This window comes from Oncorhynchus keta, chromosome 13 (genome assembly GCF_023373465.1).
Source record: "Oncorhynchus keta strain PuntledgeMale-10-30-2019 chromosome 13, Oket_V2, whole genome shotgun sequence".
NCBI lineage: Eukaryota > Metazoa > Chordata > Actinopteri > Salmoniformes > Salmonidae > Oncorhynchus > Oncorhynchus keta.
This window is the reverse complement of record NC_068433.1, coordinates 182,047-199,280: the sequence shown is the minus strand read 5'-3', so window position 1 is coordinate 199,280 and position 17,234 is coordinate 182,047. Positions and strand designations below refer to the sequence as shown.

The 17,234-nt window shown below is 46.6% G+C and overlaps 1 protein-coding gene across 1 annotated transcript; it reads right to left on the bottom strand.

The window, feature by feature from the left end:
* Positions 1–16: 16 nt before the first annotated feature.
* Positions 17–15,789, bottom strand: LOC118376695 (phosphatidylinositol 4,5-bisphosphate 5-phosphatase A-like). Its single transcript, XM_052460703.1, has 7 exons — positions 15,424–15,789; positions 14,017–14,269; positions 10,771–10,932; positions 7,861–8,062; positions 6,993–7,658; positions 5,299–5,488; positions 17–157 (listed from the first exon to the last, which is right to left on the bottom strand). Exons 2-7 carry the CDS (start codon positions 14,249–14,251, stop codon positions 17–19), a joined length of 1,596 nt encoding a protein of 531 aa, XP_052316663.1. The 5' UTR covers positions 14,252–14,269; positions 15,424–15,789.
* Positions 15,790–17,234: the final 1,445 nt, after the last annotated feature.

Below are 17,234 nucleotides of genomic sequence, written 5' to 3'. Positions count from 1 at the left end.
TAATTAACGGTGATCCTTAAATGTGAGTTTTTCCGGCGTTAGGATTGTAAATGTCTTGTAGTGTATCCATGGATTGAGGGCAATAGGAGCTGTAGTTGAACACAGACACGTTGGTTCTGAGTTCTTCTCTGGTGAACTGCAGCATCTGAAGGTCAAACTGGCGAAGGCGAGGTGCTCTGAAACACTCCGGATATAAACATTTATTCTGGTCCTGCAGAACACTGGACTAGAATCAGTCATGTATATTCTAGTAATCAACAGAGTTCTAGAACATTCCTGTTGACCCTGTCAGTTCTAGAACATTCCGGTTGACCCTGTCAGTTCTAGAACATTCCTGTTGACCCTGTCAGTTCTAGAACATGAACATGACGACAGTCAGATACACTGACAGTATCCCGGTCTGGTCACACTGTCACACTACACTACCCAGAGTTCCACAGCAGGTTTAGTCACATGGTAGTCATGTTATTGCCTTGCTATTGGCTGGTGTTATACACTGTTACTATGGTTACTATAAGAGGGACAGAGCTAGTGATGTTAACAGAACTACAGTAGGCCTGTGAAATGGTTGGTGTGTGTGTCTGGGGGGACTGAGGTGACCATTGTGACACTGAGTTCAAACACAGGCCACACAACATACATTGTTCTGTTCTGACGAGAGAGAGAAAGAGCGAAAGAGAGAGAGAGAGAGGGTTTGGCTTCTCTCCTCTCTTTGTGTTGTAGTGTCTCTTTAGACCAGGTTGTAGTGTCTCTGTGGTGTCTCTCTAGACCAGGTTGTAGTGTCTCTCTAGACCAGCTTGTAGTGTCTCTGGACCAGGTTGTAGTGTCTCTCTAGACCAAGTTGTAGTGTCTCTCTAGACCAGGTTGTAGTGTCTCTGTGGTGTCTCTCTAGACCAGGTTGTAGTGTCTCTCTAGACCAGCTTGTAGTGTCTCTGGACCAGGTTGTAGTGTCTCTCTAGACCAGGTTGTAGTGTCTCTATAGACCAGGTTGTAGTGTCTCTATAGACCAGGTTGTAGTGTCTCTCTAGACCAAGTTGTAGTGTCTCTCTAGACCAGGTTGTAGTGTCTCTAGACCAGGTTGTAGTGTCTTTGTAGTGTCTCTCTAGACCGGGTTGTAGTGTCTCTCTAGACAAGGTTGTAGTGTCTCTATAGACCAGGTTGTAGTGTCTCTATAGACCAGGTTGTAGTGTCTCTCTCGACCAGGTTGTAGTGTCTCTATAGACCAGGTTGTAGTGTCTCTCTAGACCAGGTTGTAGTGTCTCTGTAGTGTCTCTATAGACCAGGTTGTAGTGTCTCTGTAGTGTCTCTCTAGACCAGGTTGTAGTGTCTCTCTAGACCAGGTTGTAGTGTCTCTCTAGACCAGGTTGTAGTGTCTCTCTAGACCAGGTTGTAGTGTCTCTCTAGACCAGGTTGTAGTGTCTCTCTAGACCAGGTTGTAGTGTCTCTGTAGTGTCTCTCTAGACCAGGTTGTAGTGTCTCTCTAGACCAGGTTGTATTGTCTCTGTAGTGTCTCTATAGACCAGGTTGTAGTGTCTCTATAGACCAGGTTGTAGTGTCTCTATAGACCAGGTTGTAGTGTCTCTATAGACCAGGTTGTAGTGTCTCTATAGACCAGGTTGTAGTGTCTCTAGACCAGGTTGTAGTGTCTCTCTAGACCAGGGTGTAGTGTCTCTCTAGACCAGGTTGTAGTGTCTCTGTAGTGTCTCTAGACCAGATTTTAGTGTCTCTGTAGTGTCTCTATAGACCAGGTTGTAGTATCTCTAGACCAGGTTGTAGTGTCTCTCTAGACCAGGTTGTAGCGTCTCTCTAGACCAGGTTGTAGTGTCTCTGTAGTGTCTCTATAGACCAGGTTGTAGTGTCTCTCTAGACCAGGTTGTAGTGTCTCTCTAGACCAGGTTGTAGTGTCTCTATAGACCAGGTTGTAGTGTCTCTCTAGACCAGGTTGTAGTGTCTCTATAGACCAGGTTGTAGTGTCTCTGTAGTGTCTCTATAGACCAGGTTGTAGTGTCTCTAGACCAGGTTGTAGTGTCTCTATAGACCAGGTTGTAGTGTCTCTCTAGACCAGATGTCTCTGAAGTGTCTCTAGACCAGGTTTTAGTGTCTCTGTAGTGTCTCTATAGACCAGGTTGTAGTATCTCTAGACCAGGTTGTAGTGTCTCTATAGACCAGGTTGTAGTGTCTCTATAGACCAGGTTGTAGTGTCTCTATAGACCAGGTTGTAGTGTCTCTCTAGACCAGGTTGTAGTGTCTCTCTAGACCAGGTTGTAGTGTCTCTGTAGTGTCTCTATAGACCAGGTTGTAGTGTCTCTCTAGACCAGGTTGTAGTGTCTCTATAGACCAGATTGTAGTGTCTCTAGACCAGGTTGTAGTGTCTCTCTAGACCAGGTTGTAGTGTCTCTCTAGACCAGGTTGTAGTGTCTCTCTAGACCAGGTTGTAGTGTCTCTCGACCAGGTTGTAGTGTCTCTCGACCAGGTTGTAGTGTCTCTCTAGACCAGGTTGTAGTGTCTCTGTAGTGTCTCTCTAAACCAGGTTGTAGTGTCTCTGTAGACCAGGTTGTAAAGTAATGGGTCTTTATCTCCAGGATAACTGAAAAATGAACAACACTACGACCAGGTCAGATTAACGACCAGGTTTTATTAACAACACTACGACCAGGTTATATTGACAACACTACGACCAGGTTAGATTAACAACACTACGACCAGGTTATATTAACAACACTACGACCAGGTTATATTAACAACACTACGACCAGGTTAGATTAACAACACTACAACCAGGTTAGATTAACAACACTATGACCAGGTTAGATTAACAACACTACAACCAGGTTAGATTAACAACACCACAGCCAGGTTATATTAACAACACTACGACCAGGTCAGATTAACGACCAGGTTAGATTAACAACACTAGGACCAGGTTAGATTAACAACACCACGGCCAGGTTAGATTAACAACACTACGACCAGGTCAGATTAACGACCAGGTTAGATTAACAACACTACGACCAGGTTATATTGACAATACCATGGCCAGGTTATATTGACAACACCACGGCCAGGTTATATTGACAACACTACGACCAGGTTAGATTAACGACCAGGTTAGATTAACAACACTACGACCAGGTTATATTAACAACACCACGGCCAGGTTAGATTAACAACACTACGACCAGGTTAGATTAACAACACTACGGCCAGGTTAGATTAACAACACTACGACCAGGTCACATTAACAACACTACGACCAGGTTAGATTAACAACACTACGACCAGGTTAGATTAACAACACTACGACCAGGTTATATTAACAACACCACGGCCAGGTTAGATTAACAACACTACGACCAGGTTAGATTAACAACACTATGACCAGGTTATATTAACAACACCACAGACAGGTTATATTGACAACACTATGACCAGGTTAGATTAACAACACTACGACCAGGTCAGATTAACGACCAGGTTGGATTAACAACACTACGACCAGGTTAGATTAACGACCAGGTCAGATTAACGACCAGGCTAGATTAACAACACTACGACCAGGTTAGATTAACAACACTATGACCAGGTCAGATTAACGACCAGGTTAGATTAACAACACTACGACCAGGTTAGATTAACAACACTACAACCAGGTTAGATTAACAACACTATGACCAGGTCAGATTAACGACCAGGTTATATTAACAACACTACAACCAGGTTATATTAACAACACCATGGCCAGGTTAGATTAACAACACTACGACCAGGTTAGATTAACAACACTACGACCAGGTTAGATTAACAACACTACGACCAGGTTAGATTAACAACACTACAACCAGGTTAGATTAACAACACTACGGCCAGGTTAGATTAACAACACTACGACCAGGTTAGATTAACAACACTACGACCAGGTTAGATTAACAACACTACGACCAGGTTAGATTAACAACACCACGGCCAGGTTAGATTAACAACACTACGACCAGGTTATATTAACAACACCACGGCCAGGTTAGATTAACAACACTACGACCAGGTTAGATTAACAACACTACGACCAGGTTAGATTAACAACACCACGGCCAGGTTATATTAACAACACTACGACCAGGTTAGATTAACAACACTACAACCAGGTTAGATTAACAACACTATGACCAGGTTAGATTAACAACACTAGGACCAGGTTAGATTAACAACACTACAACCAGGTTAGATTAACAACACTACGACCAGGTCAGATTAACGACCAGGTTAGATTAACAACACTACGACCAGGTTATATTGACAACACTACGACCAGGTTAGATTAACAACACTATGACCAGGTCAGATTAACGACCAGGTTAGATTAACAACACTACGACCAGGTTATATTGACAACACTACGACCAGGTTAGATTAACAACACTATGACCAGGTCAGATTAACGACCAGGTTAGATTAACAACACTAGGACCAGGTTAGATTAACAACACTACAACCAGGTTAGATTAACAACACTACAACCAGGTTAGATTAACAACACTACGACCAGGTCAGATTAACGACCAGGTTAGATTAACAACACTACGACCAGGTTATATTGACAACACTACGACCAGGTTAGATTAACAACACTACGACCAGGTTATATTAACAACACTACGACCAGGTTAGATTAACAACACTACGATCAGGTTATATTGACAACACTACGACCAGGCACACACAGTCTCAAATGGAACCCTTTTCCACAGCTCCCTATGTGGGACCTGGCCAAAAGTAGTGCACTACGTAGGGGATAGAGTACCATTTGGGTCAGACACAAAATAATCTCCCTCTGTGCCAAACCCATCCACAGAACCAGTGAACCATCTTGACTGTATCTCCTGTAGCTCAGGACAGGACCTTAATGTTGGGCCCTCCTGGGTCTGATCCACACATCAGAGCTACGTTCAGGATCCCCAGTGTTATGGAACATTACCTAATAAACAGTTTTGCAAAGTTGTTGTGGGGTTTTTTCCGTTCACTTGCATCCCCCCCCCCCGTTTAGGATGAAAACGGTTTAGTCCACTGACTCCGCCCAGCTGTCCATCACACGCTCTCCATGACAATCACCACAGAATCCTCCTCAGCCAATGGGGTGTCTCCTGGGGCGGGGCTACACAGGGTTAGTCCCTCCCCTGACCCCTGACCTCTAACCGGACAGTCCAGGCTGTCATGGAGCTCGCTCACCCCCTCCTCTCCTTCATCCCCTGCTTCCTCCACTCCCTCCTCCTCTTCCTCCTCCTCCTCCTCATCTTCCTCAACCTGACAGCGACACACCTCGATGCCTGAGTCCCCGGTCAGACGGCGGTGCCGGTACTGACTCTCATCGGCCCCAACTTCCTCCTGCTCTTCCTCCTCCTCCTCTCCCTCGCTCCTGTAGGTGTGGGGGACAAGCTGGTACACGTCCACACAGGGGGAGAACAGGGTCTGCTTAGGGGGAGACTGGGTGGGCCTGGGGGAGACAGGGGGAGGAGAGGAGGGAGAGAAGGGGGGAGGAGAGGACAAGGGGAAGACAGGGGGAGGAGAGCAGGAGGGAGAGACAGTCTCTGTCCGTTCCACTGCAAGAGCTCCAAGAGGATCAAAAAAGGCCTGAGCCTTTGGGTCTGAGGCTACAGGAGAAGAGACTGGGACAGAGGAGGTAGGGGCTGGGGAGGCTAGGGTTAGGGTAGGGGCTGGGGAGGCTAGGGTTAGGGTAGGGGCTGGGGAGGCTAGGGTTAGGGTAGGGGCTGGGGAGGCTAGGGTTAGGGTAGGAGTTGGGGAGAGGGCAGAGGGGGTAGGAGCTGGGGAGGCTAGGGTTAGGGTAGGAGTTGGGGAGAGGGCAGAGGAGGTAGGGGCTGGGGAGGCTAGGGTTAGGGTAGGGGCTGGGGAGGCTAGGGTTAGGGTAGGGGCTGGGGAGGCTAGGGTTAGGGTAGGGGCTGGGGAGGCTAGGGTTAGGGTAGGGGCTGGGGAGGCTAGGGATAGGGTAGGAGCTGGGGAGGCTAGGGTTAGGGTAGGGGCTGGGGAGGCTAGGGTTAGGGTAGGGGCTGGGGAGGCTAGGGTTAGGGTAGGGGCTGGGGAGGCTAGGGTTAGGGTAGGAGCTGGGGAGGCTAGGGTTAGGGTAGGGGCTGGGGAGGCTAGGGTTAGGGTAGGGGCTGGGGAGAGGGCAGAGGGGGTAGGAGCTTGGGCTGGGGAGAGGGCAGAGGAGGTAGGAGCTGGAGAGGCTAGGGTTAGGGTAGGGGCTGGGGAGGCTAGGGTTAGGGTAGGAGTTGGGGAGAGGGCAGAGGGGGTAGGAGCTGGGGAGAGGGCAGAGGGAGAAGGGGCTGGGGAGAGAGCAGATGGGGTAGGGGCTGGGGAGAGGGCAGAGGGTGTAGGGGCTGGGGAGAGGGCAGAGGGAGTAGGGGCTGGGGAGAGGGCAGAGGGAGTAGGGGCTGGGGAGAGGGCAGAGGGAGTAGGGGCTGGGGAGAGGGCAGAGGGAGTAGGGGCTGGGGAGAGGGCAGAGGGGGTAGGGGCTGGGGAGAGGGCAGAGGGAGTAGGGGCTGGGGAGAGGGCAGAGGGGGTAGGGGCTGGGGAGAGGGCAGAGGGAGTAGGGGCTGGGGAGAGGGCAGAGGGAGTAGGGGCTGGGGAGAGGGCAGAGGGGGTAGGGGCTGGGGAGAGGGCAGAGGGGGTAGGGGCTGGGGAGAGGGCAGAGGGAGTAGGGGCTTGGGCTGGGGAGAGGGCAGAGGGAGTAGGGGCTGGGGAGAGGGCAGAGGGGGTAGGGGCTGGGGAGAGGGCAGAGGGGGTAGGGGCTGGGAGAGGGCAGAGGGAGTAGGGGCAGGGGAGAGGGCAGAGGGAGTAGGGGCTTGGGCTGGGGAGAGGGCAGAGGGAGTAGGGGCTGGAGTTGAAAGGACTGGGGAGGCTAGGATTAGGGTAGGAGCTTGGGCTGGGGAGAGCGCAGAGGGGGTAGGGGTACAAGAGGTGGTGGTGGTAGGGGAGGGGACAGCAGAGGTGGGTGTGGTAGGGGAGGGGACAGCAGAGGTGGGTGTGGTAGGGGAGGGGACAGCAGAGGTGGGTGTGGTAGGGGAGGGGACAGCAGAGGTGGGTGTGGTAGGGAGGGGACAGCAGAGGTGGGTGTGTTAGGGGAGGGGACAGCAGAAGTGGGTGTGGGGGAGGAACTGTGGGGACAGGATGGTCTGTCGTGGCCTGGATTGGTTAAAGGACAAGCAGTCCCAGCTTGAGGGTGATCTGTTGTTGTAGCAACTAGAGGGTGTTCTGTAGACGTGGGTGAGTTACGAGAAGAGAGACGAGCTACATTACAAACATCTGTCTCCATAGTAACAGTTTCCATGGTAGCACCAGGAAAGTAGTGCACCTGTGCAGGTTCTGTAGATTGTTCGCTTAAGTTGGTGTCGGCCTCTGAGGTTATAACAACAGTAAATGCATTAGCAACAACACCCATCCTGTTACCACCGGCAACATCCACATCTGAAGATACAGAGACAATCATCTCCGAGGATGTTACCGTGGCAACTGTCTCCAAGACAACAGCAGCAGTGTTCTCTGCAGCGTATTGGGACAGTGTTGTGGGCGTGGAAGCACGGCTTGTGTCGGTCTCGTAGGTGCTACAGGGAGATGACGGACAGCAAGAGTCACAGGAACAGCTGGAGCTGCAGGGTCAGAGGTCAGAACCACAGTGTCATCTTTATTACAGCTTCTATCACAAATATCATTACCACAGCAAACGTGTGTCATCCGTCCTTTCTCATCTCAAACTCAAAGTGGCTTCTTTACATTGTCAAGTGTGTTTTATATCAATAAATTCAACCAGACAATCAATCACTCAGTCAGCCAGCCAATCAGTGTCCCCACCTGTTGTCAGAGCTGAAAGAGGAGGGTGCAGCGCTGGCGCTGGTGCCGGGGTGGGGGTGTGATCCCGGGGGATGGTGGGGTGGCTGGGGGTAGCGAGCGGCGCCCCCCTGGGCAGCGAACACAGTGCTGTAGGGAGGTGGGGGAGTGGAGGGCTGAGCTGCTACCTCTTCATAGGACGGTAGCTTCAGAGACGCCAGGAAACCTAGAGAGAGGGGAGAGAGAGTTATTAGTGGTGATTTATCAGGTCTAGGAGAGGAGAGGAGAGGAGAGGAGAGGAGAGGAGAGGAGAGGAGAGGAGAGGAGAGGAGAGGAGAGGAGAGGAGAGGAGAGGAGAGGAGAGAGTTATTAGTGGTGATTTATCAGGTCTAGGAGAGGAGAGAGGAGAGGAGAGAGAGGGAGAGAGGGAGGAGAGAGGAGAGGAGGAGAGGAGAGGAGAGGAGAGAGGAGAGAGGAGAGGAGAGGAGAGGAGAGGGTTATTAGTGGTGATTTATCAGGTCTAGGAGAGGAGAGGAGTCTTGTTGAGTTCTAACATGGAAGAGGGTTAGGCCAGTAGGATGTAGATCCATGATAGGCCAGTAGATTAGGGTTAGGCCAGTAGGATGTAGATCCATGATAGGCCAGTAGATTAGGGTTAGGCCAGTAGGATGTAGATCCATGATTTTTTTTTTTTTTTTCACCTTTATTTAACCAGGTAGGCTAGTTGAGAACAAGTTCTCATTTGCAACTGCGACCTGGCCAAGATAAAGCATAGCAGTGTGAACAGACAACACAGAGTTACACATGGAGTAAACAATAAACAAGTCAATAACACAGTAGAAAAAAGAAGAGTCTATATACATTGTGTGCAAAAGGCATGAGGAGGTAGGCGAATAATTACAATTTTGCAGATTAACACTGGAGTGATAAATGATCAGATGGTCATCTACAGGTAGAGATATTGGTGTGCAAACGAGCAGAAAAGTAAATAAATAAAAACAGTATGGGGATGAGGTAGGTGAAAATGGGTGGGCTATTTACCAATAGACTATGTACAGCTGCAGCGATCGGTTAGCTGCTCAGATAGCAGATGTTTGAAGTTGGTGAGGGAGATAAAAGTCTCCAACTTCAGCGATTTTTGCAATTCGTTCCAGTCACAGGCAGCAGAGTACTGGAACGAAAGGCGGCCAAATGAGGTGTTGGCTTTAGGGATGATCAGTGAGATACACCTGCTGGAGAGCGTGCTACGGATGGGTGTTGCCATCGTGACCAGTGAACTGAGATAAGGCGGAGCTTTACCTAGCATGGACTTGTAGATGACCTGGAGCCAGTGGGTCTGGCGACTAATATGTAGCGAGGGCCAGCCGACTAGAGCATACAAGTCGCAGCGGTAGGCCAGTAGATTAGGTTTAGACCAGTAGGATGTAGCTCCATGGTAGGCCAGTAGGATATAGATCCATGATAGGCCAGTAGGTTAAGGTTAGGCCGGCAGGCTATTCACTGAGGTCTAACCTGGTGGAGGGGTAGGATATAGATCCATTGTAGGCCAGTAGGATGTAGATCTACGATAGGCCAGTAGGTTAGGGTTAGGCCAGTAGGTTAGGGTTAGGCCAGTAGGTTAGGGTTAGGCCAGGAGGATATAGATCCCTGATAGGCCAGTAGGATGTAGCTCCATGGTAGGCCAGTAGGTTAGGGTTAGGCCAGTAAGTCAGGGTTAGGGTTAGGGTTAGGCCAGTAGGCTACTCACTGAGGTCTAACATGGTGGAGGGGTAGGATGGAGCTCCATGGTAGGCCAGTAGGATGTAGATCCATGATAGGCCAGTAGGTTAGGGTTAGGCCAGTAGGTTAGGGTTAGGCCAGTAGGATGTAGCTCCATGGTAGGCCAGTAGGTTGTAGATCCATGGTAGGCCAGTAGGATATAGATTCATGATAGGCCAGTAGGTTAGGGTTAGGCCAGTAGGTTGTAGCGCCATGGTAGGCCAGTAGGATATAGATTCATGATAGGCCAGTAGGTTAGGGTTAGGCCAGTAGGCTACTCACTGAGGTGTAACATGGTGGAGGGGTAGGATGTAGCTCGATGGTAGGCCAGTAGGATGTAGATCTACGATAGGCCAGTAGGTTAGGGTTAGGCCAGTAGGTTGTAGCTCCATGGTAGGCCAGTAGGATATAGATTCATGATAGGCCAGTAGGTTAGGGTTAGGCCAGTAGGCTACTCACTGAGGTCTAACATGGTGGAGGGGTAGGATGTAACTCCATGGTAGGCCAGTAGGATGTAGATCTACGATAGGCCAGTAGGTTAGGGTTAGGCCAGTAGGATGTAGCTCCATGGTAGGCCAGTAGATTAGGGTTAGGCCAGTAGGTTAGGGTTAGGGTTAGGCCAGTAGGATGTAGATCCATGATAGGCCAGTAGGTTAGGGTTAGGCCAGTAGGATGTAGCTCCATGGTAGGCCAGTAGATTAGGGTTAGGCCAGTAGGTTAGGGTTAGGCCAGTAGGTTAGGGTTAGGGTTAGGGTTAGGCCAGTAGGATGTAGATCCATGATAGGCCAGTAGGTTAGGGTTAGGCCAGTAGGTTAGGGTTAGGCCAGTAGGTTAGGGTTGGGGTTAGGCCAGTAGGATATAGATCCATGATAGGCCAGTAGGTTAGGGTTAGGCCAGTAGGCTACTCACTGAGGTCTAACATGGTGGGGGGGTAGGATGTAGCTCCATGGTAGGCCAGTAGGATGTAGATCCATGATAGGCCAGTAGGTTAGGATTAGGCCAGTAGGTTAGGGTTAGGCCAGTAGGATGTAGCTCCATGGTAGGCCAGTAGGATGTAGGTCCATGATTGGCTAGTAGATTAGGGTTAGGCCAGTAGGATGTAGCTCCATGGTAGGCCAGTAGGATATAGATCCATGATAGGCCAGTAGGTTAGTGTTAGGCCAGTAGGCTACTCACTGAGGTCTAACATGGAGGAGGGGTAGGATGTAGCTCCATGGTAGGCCAGTAGGTTGATCTCTCTCTGTCTCTGCTGCTGTTGGACTCTGAGTTTAGCCCGGCGGTGTCTGTAAGCACAGCAACAACTGAACAGGATCAGAACGGTCCACAGCAGCCAGAACCCTGAAGAATAAAGAGAGAACCTGTTAGAACATACAGAACCCTGAAGAATACAGAGAACCCTGAAGAATACAGAGAGAACCTGTTAGAACATACAGAACCCTGAAGAATACAGAGAACCCTGTAGAATACAGAGAGAACCTGTTAGAACATCATATAGAATCCTGAAGAATAAAGAGATAACCTGTTAGAACATACAGAACCCTGAAGAATACAGAGAACCCTGAAGAATACAGAGAGAACCTGTTAGAACATACAGAACCCTGAAGAATACAGAGAACCCTGTAGAATACAGAGAGAACCTGTTAGAACATCACACAGAACCCTGAAGAATACAGAGAACCTGAAGAATACAGAGAGAACCTGTTTGAACATACAGAACCCTGAAGAATACGGAAGGAACCCATTAGAACATCACACAGAACCCTGAAGAATACAGAGAGAACCTGTTAGAACATACAGAACCCTGAAGAATACAGAGAGAACCTGTTAGAACATACAGAACCCTGAAGAATACAGAGAACCTGTTAGAACATACAGAACCGTAAAGAATACAGAGAGAACCTGTTAGAACATACAGAACCGTAAAGAATACAGAGAGAACCTGTTAGAACATACAGAACCGTAAAGAATACAGAGAGAACCTGTTAGAACATACAGAACCCTGAAGAATACAGAGAACCTGTTAGAACATCACACAGAACCCTGAAGAATACAGAGAGAACCTGTTAGAACATACAGAACCGTAAAGAATACAGAGAGAACCTGTTAGAACATACAGAACCGTAAAGAATACAGAGAGAACCTGTTAGAACATACAGAACCGTAAAGAATACAGAGAGAACCTGTTAGAACATACAGAACCGTAAAGAATACAGAGAGAACCTGTTAGAACATACAGAACCGTAAAGAATACAGAGAGAACCTGTTAGAACATACAGAACCCTGAAGAATACAGAGAACCTGTTAGAACATCACACAGAACCCTGAAGAATACAGAGAGAACCTGTTAGAACATCACACAGAACCCTAGTGCAGTAACAGTAGCATTAGTATTGTAATGTAGCAGAAGAAGTAGTTCTCACACCAGAGTGTATAGTAGTGTCGGAGTATGTTACCAGTACAGTAGTAGTATTGTAGTAGTACTGTAGTAGTATTGTATTAGTTTTGTAGTAGTACTGTAGTAGTACAGTAGTTGTACTGTAGTAGTACTGTAGTAGTATTGTATTCGTTTTGTAGTAGTACTGTAGTAGTACAGTAGTAGTAACAGTAGTATTGTAATGTGGCAGAAGAAGTAGTTCTCACATCAGAGTTTATAGTAGTGTCGTAGTATGTTACTAGTACAGTTGTAGTATTGTAGTAGTGCAGTAGTAGTATTGTAGTAGTGTAGTATTTTAGTAGTACAGTAGTAGTATTGTAGTAGTGTAGTATTGTAGGCCTTCAGTGGGCTAAATGAAACAGATTATCCTAATGCATCAATCATCACATATACTGTAGAACTGTAGTACTGTAGTAGTATTGTAGTAGTACCATAGTATTATTGTATTAGCACAGTAGCAGTACAGTAGTAGTGTTGTAGTAGTGTTATAGTAGTGTTGTAGTAGTACAGTAGTTGTGGTATAGTAGTGTTGTGGTAGTATTGTAGTAGTGCTGTAGTAGTACAGTAGTAGTATTGTAGCATTAGAGTAGTAGGATTGTAGTAGTATTGTAGTAGCATTGTAGTAGTATTGTAGCAGTACAGAGTAGTATTCTAGCAGTATTGTAGTACTATTGTAGTAGTGTTGTAGTAGTAGTGTTGTAGTAGTGTTGTAGTAGTATTGTAGTAGTATTGTGGTCGTACAGCAGTAGTGGTGTAGTAGTGGTGTAGTAGTATTGTATTAGTATTGTAGTAGTGGTGTAGCAGTATTGTGGTAGTGTTGTGGTAGTATTGTGGTAGTGTTGTAGTAGTATCGTAGTAGTGTTGTAGTAGTGTTGTGGTAGTGTTGTAGTAGTGTTGTAGTAGTATCGTAGTAGTGTTGTAGTAGTGTTGTAGTAGTGGTGTAGTAGTATTGTGGTAGTGTTGTGGTAGTATTGTGGTAGTGTTGTAGTAGTATCGTAGTAGTGTTGTAGTAGTGTTGTGGTCGTGTTGTAGTAGTGTTGTAGTAGTATCGTAGTAGTGTTGTAGTAGTGTTGTAGTAGTGTTGTAGTAGTATCGTAGTAGTGTTGTAGTAGTGTTGTGGTAGTCTTGTAGTAGTGTTGTAGTAGTATCGTAGTAGTATTGTAGTAGTGGTGTAGTAGTGTTGTGGTAGTGTTGTGGTAGTGTTGTGGTAGTGTTGTAGTAGTATCGTAGTAGTGTTGTAGTAGTGTTGTGGTAGTGTTGTAGTAGTGTTGTAGTAGTATCGTAGTAGTGTTGTAGTAGTATCGTAGTAGTGTTGTAGTAGTGTTGTAGTAGTGTTGTAGTAGTATCGTAGTAGTGTTGTAGTAGTGTTGTGGTAGTGTTGTAGTAGTGTTGTAGTAGTATCGTAGTAGTGTTGTAGTAGTATCGTAGTAGTGTTGTAGTAGTGTTGTGGTAGTGTTGTAGTAGTGTTGTAGTAGTGTTGTAGTAGTGTTGTAGTAGTGTCGTAGTAGTATCGTAGTAGTGTTGTAGTAGTGTTGTAGTAGTGTCGTAGTAGTATCGTAGTAGTGTTGTAGTAGTGTTGTGGTAGTGTCGTAGTAGTATCGTAGTAGTGTTGTAGTAGTGTTGTAGTAGTGTTGTAGTAGTGTTGTAGTAGTGTTGTAGTAGTGTTGTAGTAGTGTTGTAGTAGTGTTGTAGTAGTGTTGTAGTAGTGTCGTAGTAGTGTCGTAGTAGTATCGTAGTAGTGTTGTAGTAGTGTTGTGGTAGTGTCGTAGTAGTATCGTAGTAGTGTTGTAGTAGTGTTGTGGTAGTGTTGTGGTAGTGTCGTAGTAGTATCGTAGTAGTGTTGTAGTAGTGTTGTGGTAGTGTTGTAGTAGTGTTGTAGTAGTGTTGTGGTAGTGTTGTAGTAGTGTTGTAGTAGTGTTGTAGTAGTATCGTAGTAGTGTTGTAGTAGTGTTGTAGTAGTGTCGTAGTAGTGTCGTAGCAGTACTCACACCAGAGTTCATAGTAATAGGTGCAGCAGCCTGTCTCCCCACAGCAGTGTCCTGTCTCACAGAGGTAACCTCCGTTGGAGCTGGCCCCAGGACAGTACCTGGGTCGGCCCAGCAGGGGCAGGCTACCACTACTATGGTACTCCATCACCCCAACACGACCCCGGTCAGGCAACGCGGTCAGCGGCCCAGTCGACTGCAGCGGTCTGGTAGTGTCAGAGAGAGCGGTCGCGGTCATCTGGCAGATCGGGGGAATCTGGATGGGGACAAAGGTCAAAGGAGAGCTTTGTTTATTTACTGACAGAGGATACATCCCAAACGGCACCCTAATCACCACATAGTGCACTACTTTAGACCAGAGCCCTATGGAACCCTGTTCCCTATATAGTGGTACTACTATAGACCAGAGTCCTATTCCCTATATAGTGCACTTCCTTTGACTAGGGCCCTATGGGTCTCCCTATTCCCTCTTTAGTGCACTACTTTAGACCAGGACCCATAGGGCTGACCATAAGGCTCTGGTCTAAAGTAGTGCACTATGTAGGGAATAGGGATCCATTTAGGACGCATTGAGGAACCAACCAACATCACTCACTGGCTGACACTATAACACAATGCTTCTACTTGACACACACACACACACACACACACACACACACACACACACACACACACACACACACACACACACACACACACACACACACACACACACACACAGTGCCATCTGGGAGGGTTTCACTGTTTCCTTTAGCCTACTACAACTTCTAAAGACCCAAAACAGGCATCAACACACACACACACAAAACAGGCATCAACACACACACACACAAAACAGGCATCAACACACACACAAAACAGGCATCAACACACACACAAAACAGGCATCAACACACACACAAAACAGGCATCAACACACACACAAAACAGGCATCAATACACACACAAAACACACATCCACACACACACAAAACAAGCCTCCACACACACAGTAATGGGATGTGCTCCTTGTATATACAGTATAAAAAACACCATGGGATAGTTGGAGAGATACAGATCCAATCATATTTGCTGCATTGCCACAATTTCACACTATACTGGCTGGCTGCACACACACACACACACAAACAGAGAGAGAGAGAGAGAGAGAGAGAGATTTGTTCATGCAGAAATAGGAAAAAACCATCTCAGATAGTGTCCATAATTATAAGCTCATAAACAAACAGAAGCATTTTAGGTACCATAAGGTTTCAGCCTAAAGTCCGCTGTAGTATGGCGCCTATACCGTAAAGCTCATTCACATTGCTAGAGGTATATGCAGCCGACTAGACCTGCAAACCAGAGATTCAACATTTTATATAATACCAACCAACCAAGGTTATAAAATGTACTTTTGAACGATTCACCCACCGGTTCATTGTCTAACTGCGAGGCACAAGGCCACGGCACCACTCAGGTTGGTAGAGCATCTAGAACCGATCAGCTGCTCTCCGGTAGAAGTCTCCATCATCACTCTCTCTCTCTCTCTCCGGCAGACTGGCCGCCATTGCCACCCGGTACCGTTCCGTTAACGATACTTCTCCCCCAAAGTCCGCATCGGTAGGACACTCTTCTCATTCCCCGCACGGAACGACAGCCCCCGGTAGAAAAACAACAGCCGCCCACATAGAAAAACGGTACATCGAATCACACAAAAACAACAAATAAAATGTGTATTTCATGTTGCGATGTAAATGAATATCAAACGATTTATTTTACTCGCACTGAACGCATTCAACTCTGATTGGCCGAGGGTGACAGCGGTTCAGCCAATCAGGGTTACCTTGGCAGTAAACTCAGACAAGTAGCTCGTTTAGGCAACCTGGACTCAAGGATAGACGTAACATAGTAAACGTAAACGAGTCTTCCCACCATTTAATATGTATGTGTACGTTTCGTTTGGTACGTATTCATTTGTGGATGTCCATCATCCATTATGGTATGATAAGTTACGATTTGCAATTCGTACAACTGGTGTCTGTCAATAGATAAGGAATTTAATAGTCTATAGAACTGACTATACGTTATATGATTAAACGTGTTGGCTAATGGGATGTTTCAAATGTTTTTTCTATATGGGCTCAACATGTCATGTAGTGACTACAGATTCAAAGACCTTGACCTTTGACCCACTAGTTCAAAGACTGTGACCTTTGACCCGCTAGTTCAAAGACCGTGACCTTGTGTTTACAAAATCAAATCAAATCAACATGTAATGGTCATACACATGGTTAGCGGATGTTAATGCTTGTGATCTAGTTTTGACAGTGCAGTAATATCTAACAAGTAATCTAACAATTCCCCAACAACTACCTAATACACACAAATGTAAAGGGATGAATGAGAATATGTACAGTTGTAGTCGGAAGTTTACATACACCTTAGCCAAATACTATTGAACTCAGTTTCACAATTCCTGACGTTTAATCATTTAGTTAAAATTCCCTGTTTTAGGACAGTTAGGATCACCACTTTATTTTAAGAATGTGAAATGCCAGAATAATAGTAGAGAGAATGATTTATTTCAGCTTTTATTTCCTTCATCACATTCCCAGTGGGTCAGAAGTTTACATACACTCAATTAGTATCTGGTAGCATTGCCTTTAAAAATTTTAACTTGGGTCAAAAGTTTTGGGTAGCCTTCCACAAGCTTCCCACAATAAGTTGGGTGAATGTTGGCCCATTCCTCCTGACAGAGCTGGTGTAACTGAGTCAGGTTTGTAGGCCTCCTTGCTCGCACACGCTTTTTCAGTTCTGCCCACAAATGTTCAATAGGATTGAGGTCAGGGCTTTGTGATGGCCACTCCAATACCTTGACTTTGTTGTCCTTAAGCCATTTTCCCACAACTTTGGAAGTATGCTTGGGGTCATTGTCCATTTGGAAGACCCATTTGCGACCAAGCTTTAACTTCCTCACTGATGTCTTGAGATGTTGCTTCAATATATTCACATCATTTTCTTTACATTTACATTACATTTCAGTCATTTAGCAGACGCTCTTATCCAGAGCGACTTACAAATTGGTGCATTCACCTTATGACATCAGTAGAACAGTCACTTTACAATAGTGCATCTAAATCTTAAAGGGGGGGGGGGGTGAGAAGGATTACTTATCCTATCCTAGGTATTCCTTAAAGAGGTGGGGTTTCAGGTGTCTCCGGAAGGTCTTCTTCCCTCATGAT

What these genes read in the sequence shown, in the direction of transcription:
- LOC118376695 (XM_052460703.1), bottom strand. Translation starts at nt 14,251, where the DNA reads ATGACCGCGACCGCTCTCTCTGACACTACCAGACCGCTGCAGTCGACT. An exon ending in CTACCACACCCACCTCTGCT is followed by an intron (nt 5,489 to 6,992) that starts GTCCCCTCCCCT and finishes TGTCTCCCCCAG; the next exon opens with GCCCACCCAGTCTCCCCCTA. An exon ending in TCGAGGTGTGTCGCTGTCAG is followed by an intron (nt 158 to 5,298) that starts GTTGAGGAAGAT and finishes CGCCTTCGCCAG; the next exon opens with TTTGACCTTCAGATGCTGCA.